The sequence below is a fragment of the Accipiter gentilis genome, chromosome 29 (assembly GCF_929443795.1).
Source record: "Accipiter gentilis chromosome 29, bAccGen1.1, whole genome shotgun sequence".
In the NCBI taxonomy this organism is placed as follows: domain Eukaryota; kingdom Metazoa; phylum Chordata; class Aves; order Accipitriformes; family Accipitridae; genus Astur; species Astur gentilis.
Window position 1 is genome coordinate 16981397 of NC_064908.1, and position 18446 is coordinate 16999842.

Consider the following 18446-nt stretch of genomic DNA (forward strand, 5'->3'; position numbering starts at 1 on the left):
ATTGCGCTGTATTTACCGTGTTTTTGAGCGCTGGGCCTAAGCCAACAAGACTTTTCCCATTTATTTCAATGGCAGCATCTTCACTGGGGGAGGGAAGCTTAGGGACCCCAATCATCCGTGGGGATCCCAGTGAGCTGAGGGGCAGCAGTGGCCGACGTGAACGGTCCCTTCGGGGAGCCAGAGCTGCTGCTGGTTCCCACAGATTAAATTAATTCATCCGAGATTAGTTTCTGTCATTGAGGCTTTTGCGATGGTGTAGCAAGAAATGATCTAATTAAAAGGAAAAAACGTGTGGCAATGGACAAAGGGAGGGCCCTCTGACTGCAGGGGACAGCAGTGATGGGAAAGGACACCCCCGGGGGGGTATTTTCCAGCTAACAGAGCGACAACATTTTCTCTTCTTACAGAGCTGGCAACGGGGAGGAGAAGCAGGGTTAATACGCAGGAAAACAGAATTAGAAGCAAAGACCCACTAAGCCCTGTGCTATTCTTGCGTAATTATGGTGCCAAAGGCTTCCAAGATAAGGGATTTTAGTGGGAACCGTAAATGCTGGTTGTACAACGAATGAGGAAAAGCCACCTATCCACAAGAACAGCAAAGCCTCCCTGCTATCCCCCAACCCGCCCATCCCTGGCAGCGGGAGACCTCGACACAAACACCAGCGATTCAGCCAAAGCCTTCCCAGAGGAGGATCGGCTCATTCATCCTCTGAACTGCCACCAGGATCTCCCTGCCAAGGGAAGGGCTTTGCCAGGGGGGACACATCGCAACCTCTCCCAGCGATGCCCCGACACTTAAATCCAGCCCTTGCAAAGGCACTTGCAGCTTGTGCACGGGGGTTCCCCCATTACTCCCTGCCTCCAAATGCCTCAGGTGTCCTTTTCCCTTAAAATAATAATCATTGCGGGCTTCTCCAGGACTCAGGGCTAGCCTTAATATTAAATAGTCCCTAACCTACAGTACGTCTTTATTCCTCAGTGTGCTTTACAAACCTTTGCCCCTTGAATCTCCCCCCAGTCCTGGTGGGATCTGTCAGATTCCTGTTTAACGGATGGGAAAGCTCCCAGTTTGTTTTACACGTAAAAAGCTGTTCCCCTCCAGCAATATCAGTGCAGTTGAGGCAGTGAAAAGAAGTTCAAACAGTGGAAATCGTGGGATGGGGTGGTGGGCATGGGCAGCAGGGCTAGAAATAAAGCAGGGACCCCATCCAGCCCGCACCCCCACACCCTGGCTGTGCCCGGCCCTGGGATGCAGCCGCAGACCAATGCCATGCTACACCCTGACCAGAATAGCAGCGAGACACATTCTGCGGAGAAAAGCGAACAACACAACGCCAAAAAAAATCCCTCCAAAATGGAGGAAAGGTACTTTAGGCTGAGAACTCTTCCCAGTTATATCTGTGGTCCTAATGAGATGCTGCTGGCAGATTAATAATAAAAACGCACGCTAACAAGAAAACCAATTGCGGACCAATTTTGCAGGGAATTGAACAAAGACCAGGATAACAGCTCTGCTTAAGAGGGTTCTCTGCTGTTTTTAATTCCTTCTCCACTGCTCCTTCAATTAGCCGAGGAGGAGCCGCGGCAGCAGGGCAGCCCACCCTGGGTGCCAGGGCCCGGTTACTTATTAACCCCCATTACCTATTCAGCACTAATGTGCCTTTGTCAAAGCCAGGAGGTAATTCCCCAGCTGGTAGTGACTGAAAGGCCACCTGGGCACTTCTGCACAGACCAGGGTGACAAGTGGGGACAGTTGGGTGACACCACAGCTCTACGGGCAGAGCAAAAGGGACGGGCATCGCTGGCTTTCCTGGCATCCCCGTCCTCAGCTGCACAGCCCCTGCAGAGGGGACCTGAGCAAAACCGCCAGCGAGAGACACTAAAACCCACTCTGCTACCCTCCCCAGCAGGCATACGGCACGCAACTCATTACATTCTCACTTATTTTATTTGTAAACTGTTCCTGAGCAGCTGGTACGGTTCTTTTACAAGTACCCTGCCTACATCCCAAAGGCACCGTTAATGCCTGTTTAACCCTAATATATCCCAACCATATTAATGCTTCTAGGGAGTCTGATGTGATTAAATACAAGGAACACGGATAGGGAGAGAGAGAAGCATTATTTAAAGCATCACATTGAAAGGATCTTACCTAATTCCTTTGGTTTGAGCAATACTGTGGAAGGAGAGTCTGGATACTGCAGAGATCACCTGGAAATGAGAGGAAAAAAAAGCTGGTGTGCTTACTGAAGACAGAGGAAGGTTTGGTGGGAACCCGAGGACCCACAGCCTGGCATTTGGACCTGAACACCCACTGAAATGGATGTGCTCCAGTCCCCCCCATCTGTATCACAGCACGTCACCATCAGGGCTTGGAGGACACCACCAGTGCAAACACTGCTTTTGGTTTTATTGCCGTGCATCAAAGACATTTAACCCTCAGCTAGAAAGATACCCGTTCAATGGCATCATCCGAAGAAACTCCATCCTGCCACTCATATATCCAGACCTGCTCCAATAGGTTTTATGCAACACTGAGAACCATCGAAAAAACCCTTCAAAACTCTGTATTTTCTTACAAAAGGTTTGTCATTCCTTTCATCTCTCCCCCCACAAAATGATCTTATTGAGGCAAACTTGCCAAGATTGAATCGTCTTGACTTCCTGCATTTCAATAAAGATGCATCATCAGTTTGTCAGAGGTGAGTGCAGACCATCGCCCTTTTCTGGGGGAGAATAGCCAGAAGTGATTCAACAACAAAATATTTTCATCAGCATCATAATCAGGAACAGTAAAGCCACCAGCTTTTTCTGAAAACTCCCATTTTTAATGGAAGTTTTAATTGCTATGCAGAAATTTTCAATGAAGACAAACAGAGAATGGTTTTAGTCCCTTATAGATATAAAACATGTTTTACTCTTGCTCATATTCATTATTTCAAAGCTAGATTGAAAAAACAAACCTATTATTTTTGGACTGGTTTCCCATCCACTGGAATGAATAGAGATGCCTGCATCCAGGACACAGATAAAGGACTTTTTGAGCAGTCCCTGCTGTCCAGGGCCCCCAGCTCTCCTCTAGGCATACAAACCCGAACACCACGAGGGCTGTGACTGCCTGGAGCTGCCCTGCACCCAACCCCGCCGCGGGGCACCCATTAGTGTTGATTTCTGTAAGGAACACGTGCCCCCCTGCTGAAAGATGTCACCCAGTGGAGCAAGTGCTCCAAGTAAGTGCCTGACTTCTCTCCTGGGATTGCTGTTGGTACTTAAAGCCTCTCTCCCTCCCACGTTATTATTCCAGAACATCAATCGGAATTGCGTTGCGGATCCTCATGCAAATTCTTGCCGCTGCAAGAGGCGTGCAAGCACCGGGCTCGTTTTGGGGGGGATGCACGCCTGCGGCTCCTTGGACTGCCCTGAAGCCTGAGCTCCTCCTGCTGTGGCAGATCCTGCTCCAAACCCTGTCTTCTCCTCCACACTTTTGCAACCTTCATCCTTCTAATTTTTCTTTTCTTTTACCGTTGCCACGAATTCCAGCCCAGCTGTCGGCCGCCGGTGCCCCACACGTGGACCCGAAGCTGAGGCAGCAGCAAAGGAGCTGCCACAGTTTGGCATTTAGCAGTTGACTTTCCACATGGAGAACAGAGATGCTGAATTATTCAACAAGGCCATCGAGACTCTGTGAACCTCAAAACTTGGCCAAGTTTCTCCCTGGTATAAAACGTCACTAACAGGAGTTCAACGCAGAAAGGAGCTCCAGAGCAAGAAGGAATCTTCCTCGCAGCTCGGACGCTTTATCGCCCCTGTATAACTCTTCTAGCAAAAGAGGGCTGTACCAAAGCATCCTTCCATGTCTGGTTTTTTAAGATGTTGCCCCTGACATTTCCTTCTAAGCAGAGGACACGCATAAAGGATTTTTTTAAAATTAGACAAAGCATTACTTTTGCTACTGCTGTTATGAGCATATTTTGGCCCATTTCTCGCTCTCGAGAGCCCATCTGGATAGCTACCAGACCACCACCCCTGGCACGCCTGGTTTTACAGGGCTGCCCTGGAGCCACTGATTACAGACCATAATTACTGTGCAACTAGAAGACAAACCGTAAACTTTCTCAAGCAGAAATTTAGTGCTTGAGAGTTAGCGAACCTAAACGCCGTAAAGTTCCTCATTTTACTGTAATTAACAAAAAAGCAGCACGGAGAAAGGCTGGTCGCTTCTGGAAAAGGTGCTTCAGCCACGTGCTCTCCTGCCAGCGAGCTGCAAGCTCCCAGAGCCAGCCGGTGACATTCCCACCTCCATTTCGGGGAGGTGTTAAGCAAGCCTGGCTCTCCGAGTCCCTCTCACACCTCCACCTCTGGCCGGTCTCTCGTTTGCTCTGGCTTTGAGGAGCGTCGAGCAAAGACGTGGCTTCTGGTAATGTCACGTTTCGAGGAACAAATCTGCGCCGGAGAGAGGGAAAGGGGCTGAACCCCCTTGGAAGGAGAAGGCAGCCCTGACTGTGAGCTCCACGCGAAACATGTCCCTCCCAGCGCTCTAAAGCGCACGCTGTCGTTTCAATCGGCATTTTTAAATAAGGTTGGCTTTGCCTTTGGAAATGACACGAACAGCAACAGGAGAAAGCAGGTGAAAGCATAACCGGGAGTCAAAGCGATCAAGTCTTACTCCCCAAATTGTCAGCAACTTAAAACGCCACTCCAGGCATGTTACTGAGTCTCTCTGTGCCGCAGTCTCCCACCTCTAGAATCGTCCCCAGTTTGGGAGAGGAGGTGGGACTGAGTTCGTTAGAGTCTGTGAAAGGTTCCAGGGCTCGTCCAGGCAGAGCCGCGGTGCAGAGCATCACTGCCGGCGAGCGGTACCTGCAAACGCCGAGCCCAAACAGGGTGCAGAGGCTGGAGAGGCAGCTGGCAGCCCCCGGCCCCGCTCCACGGGGCTTTTAGTAGTCCAAGGGAAGTCCTAGACTGACTGAATAAGTCTCTTCTGTGGTCTATTATTAGACTTCTAAAGTACAAAAATCAGTTTATGAATCAGACGGTTATACCGCAGGGTTTGACTTCCAGGGAAATTTAAGAGAAAAGTGCACTGTTCTCTACGCCAACAATTTTTGCTTTGTTCTTTTATGAAAAGCCCCAAGCACTGAACATCCTGGCACATCAAAGCCCGGGACCTGGTTCCAGCGATGAGCCAGCATGCACAGACACGCTTGCCGACGCTCAGGCTCCCAAATCGATGCTCAGGTACGTAAGCAAAGCGACCCACTTTGAGGGATCAGGTACAAAGAGCCTCCATGAAGCTTGGCATCTCTGAAAATGAGACTGAATAGTAACCGTCCCAATATCAGGGAGTATTTTTCCAACAACAACTCCTGCTAAAGCAGCAGCCAAGAGCAAAAAAAGCCAAGTGCAACCCCAGCTCCTCTTACAGCTCCTGTGCTCCAGCCTGCCAGCCCCCAGCCAGGGAAGTGCTTAAGCATGCATTTAAGGGTAAGTAATCCTCTCAATTTCAACAGGATTAAACAACATTCTTAAAAGTAAGTCAATCCTTAAGTGTTTGCTAAACGGTGTCTCATTTTCCCTGTAAAGCAGCTTCTTATTTGCAGAGAAACCCAGGAATATTTCCTGCCACTCCCGGCTATCGTTTTCTATCAGGCCAGGCAGGATCTGCCTTGTTACGCACCCACGCAGCCGTTGGCACAAGGGGTCCCTGATCTCATCTGAGGCTTTTCGTTGCTTCTGCAACACAAGGACATATTAATATAACTAATACAGATATGACACTAAGTGGAATTGTAGTTCACTGGTTATTTATACCTCCCTTTTCTTTTATGGCAGCCTGGAAATGCAAACGCTTTGTTTTCCAAGGCAGATGGTATAACCAAAAAACATTTCTTCCCATGGGCTATCGGTTCCCTTCAGATTTATGCTGATTATTTCATAAGATCAGGTTTTGGGTTTCCCCTCTTAAAACTAACCCGCTACTTAAAACTGGGAATCCAGTAGGACCGAGGCTGCTGCATCCTGGAAGTGCTGCTGGAGCACACCGGGAGCAACAGCTTCCAAACCTGCTGGTCCCTTGAACCACACTCAAAAAAAGGCTACGATGACCCAAACCGCATCACGCCCGAGTGCCGTGCCACCGCACCAGCTGGGGTAGCGCTGGGGGCTCTCCCGGCCCCATCCCGGGGCAGAAACTTCTTTGGGGAAAGCACCCTGCGCAGCACGGGCAGACGAGAGGGTTAGCAAAGTCAGTGGAACATGCGGCTCAGGAAAACTATATTTAGTTATCTGTGTGTTTGTCTTCCAGGAGGAGGAGGAGGACTGTGAGCTTACACAACAGGGGCTTATGCAGATTATTATTACTTCTTCACCCATTTCTCAATGCAATTTCCTCCAAGAAAACTGCATTCAGGGTGCAAATATTACCATAAAAGCTATATATAACATCCCGCTGACAGCAAGATGCCAGAAATGGAGCTATACAGGTATGCAGTGCAGGTGATGTACAGATAGACTTTCTCTACAGTCGACCTGCAAAGGGTTAGTGGGAAATTTCTGGTGGTTTCACCGTTAAAGGTGAGGGATGCCCTTCACATTCCTGACGTTCCAGTTTGCCTTGTATTTTTAGACGTGAGTTAAAACCAGCCACCCAGCTGATCATTTACCGACCAGCACGAGATGAGATCACTGCTGTGAATCAACAGAACCAGAAACGGGGCACGAGGGCCGTGCACGTGATTTCAGAGGCTGAGTGTCAGAGGCCTCATGGGGACCCTGATTTAAAAAGGCACCGAGTTCTGCACTTCATGGGAAAAAGAAAGAAAAGAAAAAAAAAAAAAAATCAAGTCTCAAACTGGGTTCTTCACACTCACTGGTCACTTTGTAAGACACCTGGGTGAGTAAGGAAATGGGATTTTTGAAAAGAAAAAAAAAAAAAAAAAGCCCAAACCCCCACACCACCACAAGGAATCCCCCACTTTTCTTCTTCCGTACTACCAACACTTTCTTTTAGGAATTACGGATTTAAAAATAAAGCAAAAAAACAACAACAAAATATTATGCTTACGGCTCTTTATTTCCTCCAGCACTGTTTACTGCTGATGGTATCTCTGTGCTTCTAGAAAGCTCTCAAATAAACTCTCTCCTTATTTGAAAAAACAAACTGACCCAGCTGGGCTGGAGAACACTTTGCACAGGAGGAACTCCCCAGGTCTCTGTGCTCCACGAGCGTGCTTCCAGAGCCCGAGTGAGCTGCAGGGTTACAGCCAGGCTCGGAGCCCGTGCCGAGCCCCAGCAAGGTCATGCATTCCCAGAACAACTGAATATTTGCTTCTAAGCAAATCAGGAGCTCTGCACAGCAGTGATAAGTCTGGGCAGAGACCTCGATGTTGCCACCTCTGCGCATAATCTTCTGGGGGGGGGGGCTGGTTTCAGAGCCTGAAATTATGTGGAGGAATTTTCTGGTTTACCCCTAAATTCAGGAAGGGCAAAAGAAATCCTGAGGCCAAACATCCCCAGCCTCTGTGTGGGTAGAAACCTGACCCCAAATTCAGAGACAAGCTGGTTAAATTATTTCTGAGTTGGATAATGGTATCCAATAGTAAAAACATGAAGAGTTCCAGGGAGAAGGCTGCTAAAATAAAAGCAGCCATGACAGCAAGTAGAGTTTGACCCAGTTTGTGGTGCTGGAGTAACCTGTATTTTCTCCTTTCGCTGCGCCAGTGCATGTGGCAGTGACCGGTCCCACACACCGGGCTGGGCACAACCAGATTCTGGTATTTGCAAACCAAAGTGTCACCAGCAGTTTCCAGCCTCCCATCTCCTCCGTTTGCACGTGCCTCTCACCTGAGTCCCACCTTGGCTAGACCAGCCCTGGAAAAGTCAGCATAGCCGAGCCCCAAGTGTGAGAGCCAACACAAAACACAACCTGCTCGCTCTGCATCAATTATTTGTGCTCCGTGTGTGTGTGTTATTGCCTAGTGCCTAAACCTGCAAGATCTTATAGCACGTGTGCAGCGAACACAGCAAACGTTAAACCTACAGCTGCCTTCCAGCCCTCTCCCCGGACACCGGACAGCCAGGGCTGCTGCCACTTGAGCATCCCGCAGATGTTGCTGGGAATTCCTTAAATCAACATCTCCCGATACAACCCGGTACCCGAGAAGAGCATCGCTGAACACGGCTACGGCGCATTTTTTCCTTAGGATGCCAAGGGTGGGCAGAGCCCCGTTAAGGGATCAAATCAGTTTGATTTTCCTACACCCAGGACTCTCTCCTCTCAGCTGGACCTCATCCACCCACCTGGCTGCTGAGGACGAGGGCTACTAAAATATAATCTGTTTGGACAACTGGCTTGAGCCTTTCCAGTGCCTGCCTGAACGGTTTCCCCCACGGCTCTTCTCCGCCTGCCCGGGGATGCCACGGCTTCGCCTCCCATTCCCACTCGTGCCAGGTGGAAAGGCAATGCGCCGGGGAAGCGTGGTGTTTGCTGGCATGCAGCGTTTGGAGAGGCACCAGCTGAGCGGACTTCGGCTGATACATATTTGAAAAGGATTTTAAATCAAAGCTAGGGAAGTTCTTCCGTGACGGTGTGTCCAGGCTTCTCTGCCTGTATTTCACTACAAGGACCACACAACAGATAGGGAATTCAGTGATGGAGGTATGGTAAAGCCTCTTCCCTCCTCCAACAAATCCCCATTCCAGGGATCCTTGACTGCCACTCCCTTTTGATTTATTGAAATATCAGCAACTTGTGACATTGCTATGGAGCTGCAGATGAGCTTCAGAGCACCTGTCAAATCACAGGAGACGGAAGAACCAGAAATGTAAAACAAAACTCATTTGCCAGAGCAGGTGGGGAACAACAGAATTGCTCTGCTTCCAGCACCCCTCTGGGTTTGCTGCTCCCTTGGCCTCAAAGATGTGTGTGCAGCATTAAGTGCTGTGCTCAGGGAAGTAGTAAATAACATCCTAAAGCCCAAACAGTGGTTTGGTGGAGAACTGGCCAGGGATGCTAGGACCGCGTGCCTCACCGGGGCTGGACTGCTGGGCTGGACTTCCAATCTGCAAACTGGACACAGGAAAACGGAGTACAAGCTGGATTTTCCTTCTGAAATTCAGCAAGGAAGGCTGGACGTACACGCTCCTTCCTTTTCTAAAAGGATCCTTGGTCATGGAAGTAGCAAAGGGTTAAAATAGTCTCAAGTGAACATCTGACAGATTGTCCCCAAGCTACTATGGAGAAAATTAACTCTATCCCAGCCAAAACCAGCACAACCTCTCAGCCACAGCTCAGAGCACCCACGTCAGGCTGCGTTACGGTTACTGCTGTGTTACAGGGACGAGCGATTACGCCTCTCAAGATAATGAGGTTAAGCCCTCTAACGAGAGCCCATCGCCAGAGATACACTTTCCAGGTGAAAACACCTTTACCAAAACCAAAACCTCCCCTGAGACAGCACGAGGAACACACACCAAATTTTTGTGTTATTCCCCTATAAGGCAGCTGGGGAGGGAGTGACTCCCCAGCAAGCCTGCCTTCACAGGAGCATCTACCAAAAGCAAAGCTGGAGTACACATAGCATTTTTTACAGACCTGACTACAAAGGTCTAAAATACATTCCCAGCCAGCCCAGCGGTCCCGACAGCGTTTGGGCACCAGAAGCCTTTCCCATCCCCACGGCTCTTCTCCCCGGGGAGGGGTGAGCCTCGCCACGCTGGGGACACGGCAAGGAGGCAGCCTGGAGCATCCGTGTCCCAACCCAGAAATCCTTTGCAGTTGCAGTCTGTGGCTGCCGTTGTCCTCAGGGAACCCTCACAAATCCATATTTGCTAAGTATTGGATTACACTTCTGTATAATGAGGGTGTAAGTGAGCTCGATGCCTTTAAACCCCTTATCGTCCCTAAGGCTTCAAGAGGGGGAAAGGGGCAACGCGGTTGGGGGAGCACCCGGACCACCAGCAAGTGCCACCCCGCTAGCACTGGGGAGCGTCACCTCCCATAATTGCAAGTGCAATGAAAGCCCAAATCTCCCCGGGGAGCAGGAGGAGCTGGGCAAAAATTGGTCTGATGCCGAATGGTCATCCCTGAACAGGAGGGAGAAAATGCCCAAGGGAGCAGAGAGGGAACAAAGAGGAGAAGCAGATTGTTCTCCTGGTTCCTGTGCTCGCCGTGATGCCGCTGGCACTGCTAGCAGCTCTCCAGGGAGCAAGCTCCATCTACAGATCGATCCTGGATGATAAATTCTGTTAGAAAAGAGGAGAGGAACAGGACCCTGGGAAAAGAAAGGAAAAGGAGTTTCTGGACCTGATCCTCAGCCGCTGTAAAATCACCCCCGCTCCTGTCAGCTGCTCTGATTTACAGCCTGGACTCTGCCTGTACCAGACTCTGATAACTCGGGCTGGTCCCAGGGCTCCGGCCAGCTCCTCCGCTTCCAGAGCACCACTGCGTCGTGAAGCCCATTAGCTCTAATGTGCTGCTCTAAGCACCGCTGCCATTACACTGTATGTGTTTGGCTGGTCTTTTTAAAACAAGGTTATTAAACCCAGTGTTATTTTGCATTAAACCCATTATTTGGCCACATTATGTGTTGGGGATGCAAATATTAAGCCATCGGCAAAGTCTCTGCTGATTTCCAGGGGGAACAAGACTTGTACCATTTTAACACATTTATTTTGAGCTATTTGGGGCCGGCATAATGTCTGCTATCATGTAGTCTTACAACAGTGGGCAGTCATTGCAAAACCAGCAACATTGCCTGACAAGGAGGCAAAAATAGTAACTTGAGTGGATTTATAGCTACTGGTAGAAAAGCTCTGCACCGTATCACACTATCATAAGCTTCCCAGATGCACACACCCCCCTCTCCCATATTTAAGACATCGATCTGTCTTTTCCTATTACAGAGCAGCTAAGTATCGGAGGGGACACGTCTCTTAGGGGACTCTAAGCCCCCATGTCTGTGCCTAAGGAAGTATCTGTGCTCCTCCGTCCCCTTTGTGATACGGGTGTCCCCATCCCATAGCAAATACGCCGAGCCAGGACTGAGGCAGAATAGTGTCCCTCGCCTCCCCGGGACACAGAGACGATGCAAAGGCAAGAGAAGGTGGAAGCAAAGCAACCCAACCCGCAGAAGCACCGAGGGCTGCAAACAAGCCCAACCACGGTCTTGCTGGGCTGCTCCACAACTCCCAAGCCCAGAAATTAATGCCCTGAAACTATAGTGCTTTCTTTATGCTGCCGAGTTCCTTTAATACAACAGCAATAAATACTTACTCTGCTACTTAATGGCCTCTCTCCTCCGACACGGATGCTGAGCTGCTGTCTCGTTCGGTTACTTTTACTATCACTATCTGATAGCCTGGCAACGACTTAGAGTGAGGAGCTGGCTTTGATGGGACTTTAAAAGCCTGGCGGGGGGGAACCCAAGCAGTTTCTCAAGTGAGCTAACACCAAAGCCAGCAGACACGAACGGAGAAAGCGCCTGCGGCTGCGCCTCCAGCTGAACATGGGAACGGAGATTTCCTTTGATGGCCCTGAAACACTCGAAGCGGCAAGCTCAGCCCTTAAGGAGAGCTCAGCAGCACCCATGGGTGCTGATAAGAGTCCAGAGCACAGGGTGAGAGGACGGCGAGGGCTACACTCAGCAAAGCCACTAGTTCGGGGCAAACTCAAGAGCAGGGTAGGTGCCACCACACTGCGTGACACAGACACCCTGGGCTCGGAGGCAGCTCAGACACGAAGCCAAGACGAGGGCATGGCCCAGAGGAAGCTCTGGGTAAAACAAAACAACTGGTTTCCCGTAAACGGCAGGGATAAACGGCAGGGATTCGTGGGGCAGGGATGAGCCATGCCTGCTGCAAGCCCACCCTGCGAGCTGCTGCGCGCTTCCCTCCTGCCTGGGGACAGCCGTCCCCTGCTCTCCACTCCAGGGCGAGGACGAGCCTACCCCATAGAAGGGCTCGGAGAGACGTTGCCTCTACAAGCATCTTTCCCAGACAGGAGAATAAAACAGAAGAGACAGTGAAATTGCATCTTTACGCATCCAGCACTGGGACTGAGCGAGAGAGACGCGGTGCTATTGCAAACGTCCTGGCTGAGGATGGGTCAAATGATGAGCTTGCCCGTGGCAACAGACTACGAGAGGGTCCTCAGGATCTCTGGGAACTGCCATGCGCCTCTAGTCCTCCAACATGCAGCTCTGCTACTAAACAGAAAAAAATCAAGCGCTCCGAGGGAGGTGCAGGGGTGAGGGGCCACGCAATTGCACATCTTCCTCCCGCAAAATGCCCCCCCTGCATCTCCGCTGCTTTCCCTGGCTCAGCTTGGCCCCATTAATTTGCACAAAACTTGCCCATAACGAGAAATAAGACAACTGTTAAACACTAGCATAAGAAAGGAAGGAAAACGAAAAGCCTTGATATCCCAAAACTATTTATGGGAAAAGCTCGTTAGCACCTCTGAACGCTGATTTGGAAATGACTCATTAGCCTGTGCCACAACTGTGGGGTTTAAGGTAACACCAGCCAATCTCACATTTCTGCATGATATGGAACAGCATTAATTAAACATTAAGCTAAACTATTTTAGCACCGGTGTGCAGCAGCGCGTGAAACTGAAACCAAGGATCAGAGGGACGTGTGATTAAACACCAAGCTGGCTGGGTGTTCCGTCTCTCCGTGGCATTCCACGTACAAAAGGCAGAAAGCACGTTCTTTGGTTGTCAAAGGTGGCAATCTAAGACCCCTGTGGGACAGACCACAGGAGATTCAGCCTGGACTGATTTTAACAGAGGAGTTGTCCCGTCTTAGGTTTCAGAAGGTGGAGGAGAAGGATGCAATATTTTGCACATGTCGATCTTGAGATTTTAATTTTATTCCCATACTTGCACAACTCTGTGATTCACAGGGCCTTCTGGAGAGCTGCTCTTCCCTTTCTCTCCCTCTGGAATTGTGTCCCCATGTCCTGCTGGGGCTCCAAGGTGCCACCACCGCCCGGGGGTGCTGCATCACCCCCCCAGCTTTGCCCAGCATCATGACCCCTCGTTTCTCATGCAGTCCCTATGTGTCCCAGCATACACTGGCTTCGCTGACCTGCAAAGCACAAGTCAGTCAAATTGTGCCTTTGCTTAGAGCAATAATGGAATGTATTTGGAGAAAGGGAGCCAGTGGGGAGGAGAAACCAAGAGCTTCATTTTTACTGCAGCTGGGATTTCAGCATCCTCCTGACGGATGCCCAGAGACAAGGAGGATTCCCAGAAATGCCTGAGCAGGGACTCCAAGCTGAGGGCTGGCTGCTTTCCTCCAGACCAAGGATATTACAAAATTGTCTTCTTTAGAAAAAACGCAGCGTGTAACTGGAGAGGGTTCATTTGCATAGCTTTGTAATAGTTACCAAAGCTGATGAAGCCAGGGAACTGTGCTTTCCTGGGAATTAGAGGGCGGCGGGGGGGAACACAAACAAACTGGCTAAAGCAGGAGTTCGGTTCAGGTCCCTGAAGCAGACACTCGGGTAAGTGCTCAGCCACCAAGTGAACCTCCCCAGCCGGCTGCGATGGCTCCATCGGCACCAGAACGTGCCGGAGCTCCTCGCCTCCGTGCCCCAACGCAGCTCTCCGCTCCGCCCGGGCAAGCCGGTTCCTTCCCTCTGCCCCCAATTAACATCGCAGCGGATCCCTAACGACCCTGGCAGAGATGCCGAGAGGTGAACAGCGGACCACAGAGCCGAGAGTGGGCACGGCTGTACCTCTCGTCTTCCCCAGCCGGGCACGACAGCGAAGACACATCGACTGGGTTGCTCTGCCACTAGCTTATCCCAAAAGCACAATAAGAAAGATCAATCTGTCTTTAAAGAAGAAAGGAAAAATGAGTTGCTGGCCAGGTGTACAGGGCGCACACAAGGCCAGGACATCCCTGTTCTCCCTAATCCAAAACCAGCATCCCAAATGGCAGAGAGCCGGTTTGTCCCCGATGTGCCCCCTTCCTGCACAGCCCTCCCCGGGTCGGGACGAGCCGCACGCATCTGCGCTACAGGGGTTGTTCTCACACAGAGAAACAGCTGCCCTTTGATTTTTGTAAGCAAGTACACATGTAACACGACTGATATTCCCAACATGCACAACATCCCGCTGATGCATTTTAGACTCTAGGACAGCCCTGTGGCTATTCGCGGTGCGGGCTGACCTTGGGACACCAGATTATGCTCCTGTAGCATTCCTGTAACGTTACGGTCACGCTGTTATCACCGAGCAATAACAAGGTGTTCAAACAAAACACGGCAGCTCTGCCCAGTTTCGGTACACAGAGAGCGGCAGTCAGAAAGCACGGCCGTACCCTCCTGTATCGTATCCGAAGCCCCTGCAAAGCAGTGGGGAGAAATGCAATTACAATTCTAAAAAAAATTGTGCCTAAAAGCAAGACCAGGGAACTCGACCGAGTCCCAAGTCAGGCCACAAGCGCCAGTTCGAGCAGTCGCTGTTTTGAAAGTTGTTTCCCACAGTTTACTCACTCCTCCCTTCTAAAATCTTCCTGCTTTTTCCAGAAAAAGGATCCTTGCATAAGCCTGGCGGCTCAGAGGCCACAAAACGCCCTTCTGCTCTGCAGAGCCGGCAGCCACCGTCCAGCTTGTACTGCAGGTTTACAGCACTTTGCAAGGCATCTGCTGCCAAACAGATGCCTTTCCTCCCTCCTGCCTTCTTTCGGGAGAAGTGACATTCAGGTAGGAAAATTTTGAAGGAATTAGCTCGAGCGTAGGAAGACGTGAAACACGTAGGAGGACGTGGGTGCTAACGGCTCCGACCTCGGCTTGTGCAGCCTGGTAAGAGTCTCTGCTGAAAGCCACCGAGCTGTGCTGACTTACACCTGCTGGGCACTTGGCCCTTCATGCTTAAAGAGGAGCAGGAACAGAGGAGGAAGGCAAAAAAAAGCCCCACCCAAACCCTTAAACACTAATTAGCTTAAAATGCTGGGTAAATAGATTTACACAGGCGGTCTGCAAAGCCCTGACCGCAGCGGCTAATTGGGGCACGCAGCGTTGCCGGCAGAGTTCAGCTTGCATCGCCTCGCGCCGTCACGTGGGACCGAGCTGCCACAAAGACACATTGTGCCAAGGTATTTGAGCACGGGGAAAAAACCACCAGCGGAATCGCTTCCATGCAAGGGAAGGAGCAATGTCACCAGCTGATAGCAGCATTCATCATGCCTTTGTGTTTCCAGGAGGTCCAAACCCTGACCCTGCTGCTCTGGATCTCTACAGGCTTTGAAGATCCTAGAAAAGCATCTCTGTCTTGCCCCCAGGGCTCGGAGCCTACCTTGTGCTAAGCAGGGTGGTTACAATTATCACATGTGCTATGCATGGATATAATTATCAGGAAAATCCAGGGGAAAGGGTCCCGCAGCTGACTCCTGACTCCAGAGCACTGATGCGAGTATCAGAAACGACAGGATGGCCAAGCCATCACACTACAAAAATCAGCTCCAGGCAGCGAGGTGTTTGTCTTACACAATGAGGAACACCGGGACAGCCTGAACTGTGGCCAGAAACGAGCTCTTCCTGCTCAACATCTGAATTCAGGCAGTTTTAGTTAAGTTTCCTCCCCAACTTGCAGGGCACCTACTCCACAACCTCCTCCCCTCCTTGTGCTTAAGGGCTCTGGAACCTTCTCTGACCCCAGTCCCTAACTCGTGACGCCCAAAGTCATGCACCTAAGCAAAATCCCTCATCTTGTGACTCAAAAAAGAGCCACCCAAGCCTTCCCAGGGGGCAACGCTCCCATCGGAGGCGGCGGTTCCTATAGGCACTATTTGTCCCCTGACTGCAAGCATCGCTCAGCGCAGGCAAAACATGGCAAACGAGCAGCACACCTTACTTCATGGTGGCGGAAGATGAGACAGGCAAGTGGCTCTGCCAACAGCGTGCCAACTGGGCTGTCTTCATGACGTGTCCCCAGACCTGAAGTTTTGCTTTGGACTGGGCTCCCAATTAAAAAGCTGCAAGCTAGGCGAACGTGCAGACGCGCGGGAGCACCGTGATGTTGTTTCAGCCCCTTCATCAGCTCTGCCTTGAGGTACCCAAGGGGATTGCAAAGGGCTCCTGCAGCCTTGGGGAGGGACGGCGGCTCTGTGCAGCGCGCTGCAAGGAGAGGTTCTCCTGCAAAAGCAGCCCCCCCTCCCCCAGTATTGATTGGATTTGTCGGAACAGATGGAAAAAAACAGCTAGTCAGATGCAAAACACGGATAGCCAAACCTGCTTCCGAGAAACTGGCTTAAGTCTGTATTATGTTTAATCCCTTTTGATCAAGGCCTTGGATGTAAGCAGAAAATATTACAGATTTTCACATACCTTCAAGTCCCCATTTCTGCTCTGCTCTGAAATGGAGTTGGGTGGTCAGAGAAAAACATATGGAGCACAAAAAGAGAGGTTTAGGAACGTTTTGCACGTGCGGGAGAAATTGGAAGCATCCATATGAAACCAATCCACTTGCACAATGGTAATTTACCTACTGAAGAGAGAGGGCTTGAAATTCTCCTTGGCTTATTCCTTCCATCTTTATTCCAGCTGCTAAAGAAAAAAAAGGCAGCAGTATAAAAAAACCCACTACAGAAAGTGTTTAAAAGCCAGTTCTTTGCATTTTGCAGAGTTCCCTGACTTCTGGCATGGCCACGGCGTCCGGACATGTATTTCTCCCATCCCTTCCAGCCCCAGAGCAGCAGCACAGACAGGAGATGCCCCACACCAGCAGCTGGGTACCTGGGAGCAGTAACAAAGTCCATCTGCAGACCGGGAGACCACGGCCAGGTTTGTCCCTCCCTGCCCCATCGAGGGTTTTTGGCTCGGAGGCTCAGACCGCAGCCTTGCTGTCCCACTGAATAAAAATACAGGATCTTGCTTTAAGCTCGAGGCACCTGCAGGTTAACACTTCAGAGACTGCTGTGGGCCAAGCCCCTGAAAGCAGTGGAAGCTTTTCCAATGATTTCTCAGGCTTTTGAGCCCCGGATGCATCTTGCAGCTGTATCGTAATTGCAACCTGGGGGATTGCACTCAGGAAGGGTCCCTGGGCTACCTGCAAAGCATCGGTCTCTGCCCCGGGGAGCTTTGTGGAAGCAAAGCCCCTCCTAAAGCCCTTCTGTACCAGCATCAGCTTAACCATCACAAGTTGTTTGAGACTAGCTGCGTTTTACAAATGGGTAGAAAACTCGTTTAAGCTCAAAGAAATTCCTGTAATACTAAAGTACACAGAAGAGGTAGGAAGCAATCGGAGTTTTTCAAGCATACCATAAAAGGCATCTTTTTGAATTTGGTTGGGAATTGCTGCTTTGATTTGTTCAAAGCTGGAACTGGATGTTTGCAGGGATGCAGGACCTTTCCCACCGAAGCTGCTTTCCCTGCAGCTACACAGAGTCAGGGCTCGTAGCAAGAATCCCATTCGGGTCGACAGACCTGCAGGTTGCTCCAAGCTTTCCATGCAGGCACACATCCACCTGGATGAAACATTTTCACTTTCACAGCTTGAAGTTTTAAAAAAAGGGGAAGAAAAAAAAAGCCCAGAAGATAAGGAAGCTGCGGAAGAACTCGATGTGCTGGAATAAAAACAGCCAACGACCTCCAGAGCCACGTGCTCCAGGAACACAACACAACCTGCCGGGTGCAGCCCCGGGTGCTGATGTGGGAGAGGACTGGGGTGCTCCGCTGCCCGGACCCCCGCCTGAGCACCTCGAAACACAACCTAACTTCCAACAGAAACACTCAGGAGAAAGGGAGAACGGTAGGAAGCCAAGCATAGGAAAGCAAGCATAAACTTTATTTCATTAGCCCCAATCTTCTCCTGGACTCCAGAAAGGAGGTGAGCACCTTGCGACCTTTGGGGGTTTATTATTATTACAAGCTGGCTTGCTAAGCAAAATTCCCCAGAGCCACCCAGGTCTCAGCCACCTCCTCGCCTGGGATCGGCACTAACACGCCTGTTAAACATCTCCGATTCTCCAGCCGCTGGCGACACTTGGACTCGCGACCAAAGCCCATCACATTACCAGGGGCTGCTCCGTGACCCTGAAAACTGCTCTTCAAGCTGCGATCTCTCTCAGTGCTGTTGAGCTCCTGGCTTCGTGTCTTGGATCACGTGTAAATACAAGGCCCTGGTTTCATACGTAACTAATAACCTTTGAAAAGATCACCTCGAGCGCGCTGCAACAGTTCAAGTGGGGGACACAAAGATGCAAACTTCTCCCTTTCTAGACTCATGAAACATTAATTCAGGTTATGAGTTGTTTGAAAGCAAAAGCACCCACCCCTTCCTCCTGAAAGCGTTGCCTTCATGGAGCTTGAAGAGGCTTACAAATCTCACAAATCCAGCTTTAGGCACACAAGCAAAGAGCGAACTGTTTACCCAGCACCTACACTGCTCTGTGAATCTCTGCAAGCATCCAGCAAATCTGGAAAATAAGACACATGA

General features: G+C 50.5%; 1 protein-coding gene across 4 annotated transcripts in view; it reads right to left on the reverse strand.

Annotated features, from left to right (window-relative positions):
• Positions 1-18446, reverse strand: part of VAV2 (vav guanine nucleotide exchange factor 2) — a 462631-nt gene that overhangs the window by 50193 nt on the left and 393992 nt on the right. For all 4 annotated transcript variants that reach the window (XM_049833042.1, XM_049833046.1, XM_049833044.1 and 1 more), the window contains one exon: positions 2153-2211. In XM_049833042.1, the coding sequence (XP_049688999.1) occupies positions 2153-2211 (59 nt within the window). The remainder of the gene's footprint in view (positions 1-2152; positions 2212-18446) is intronic.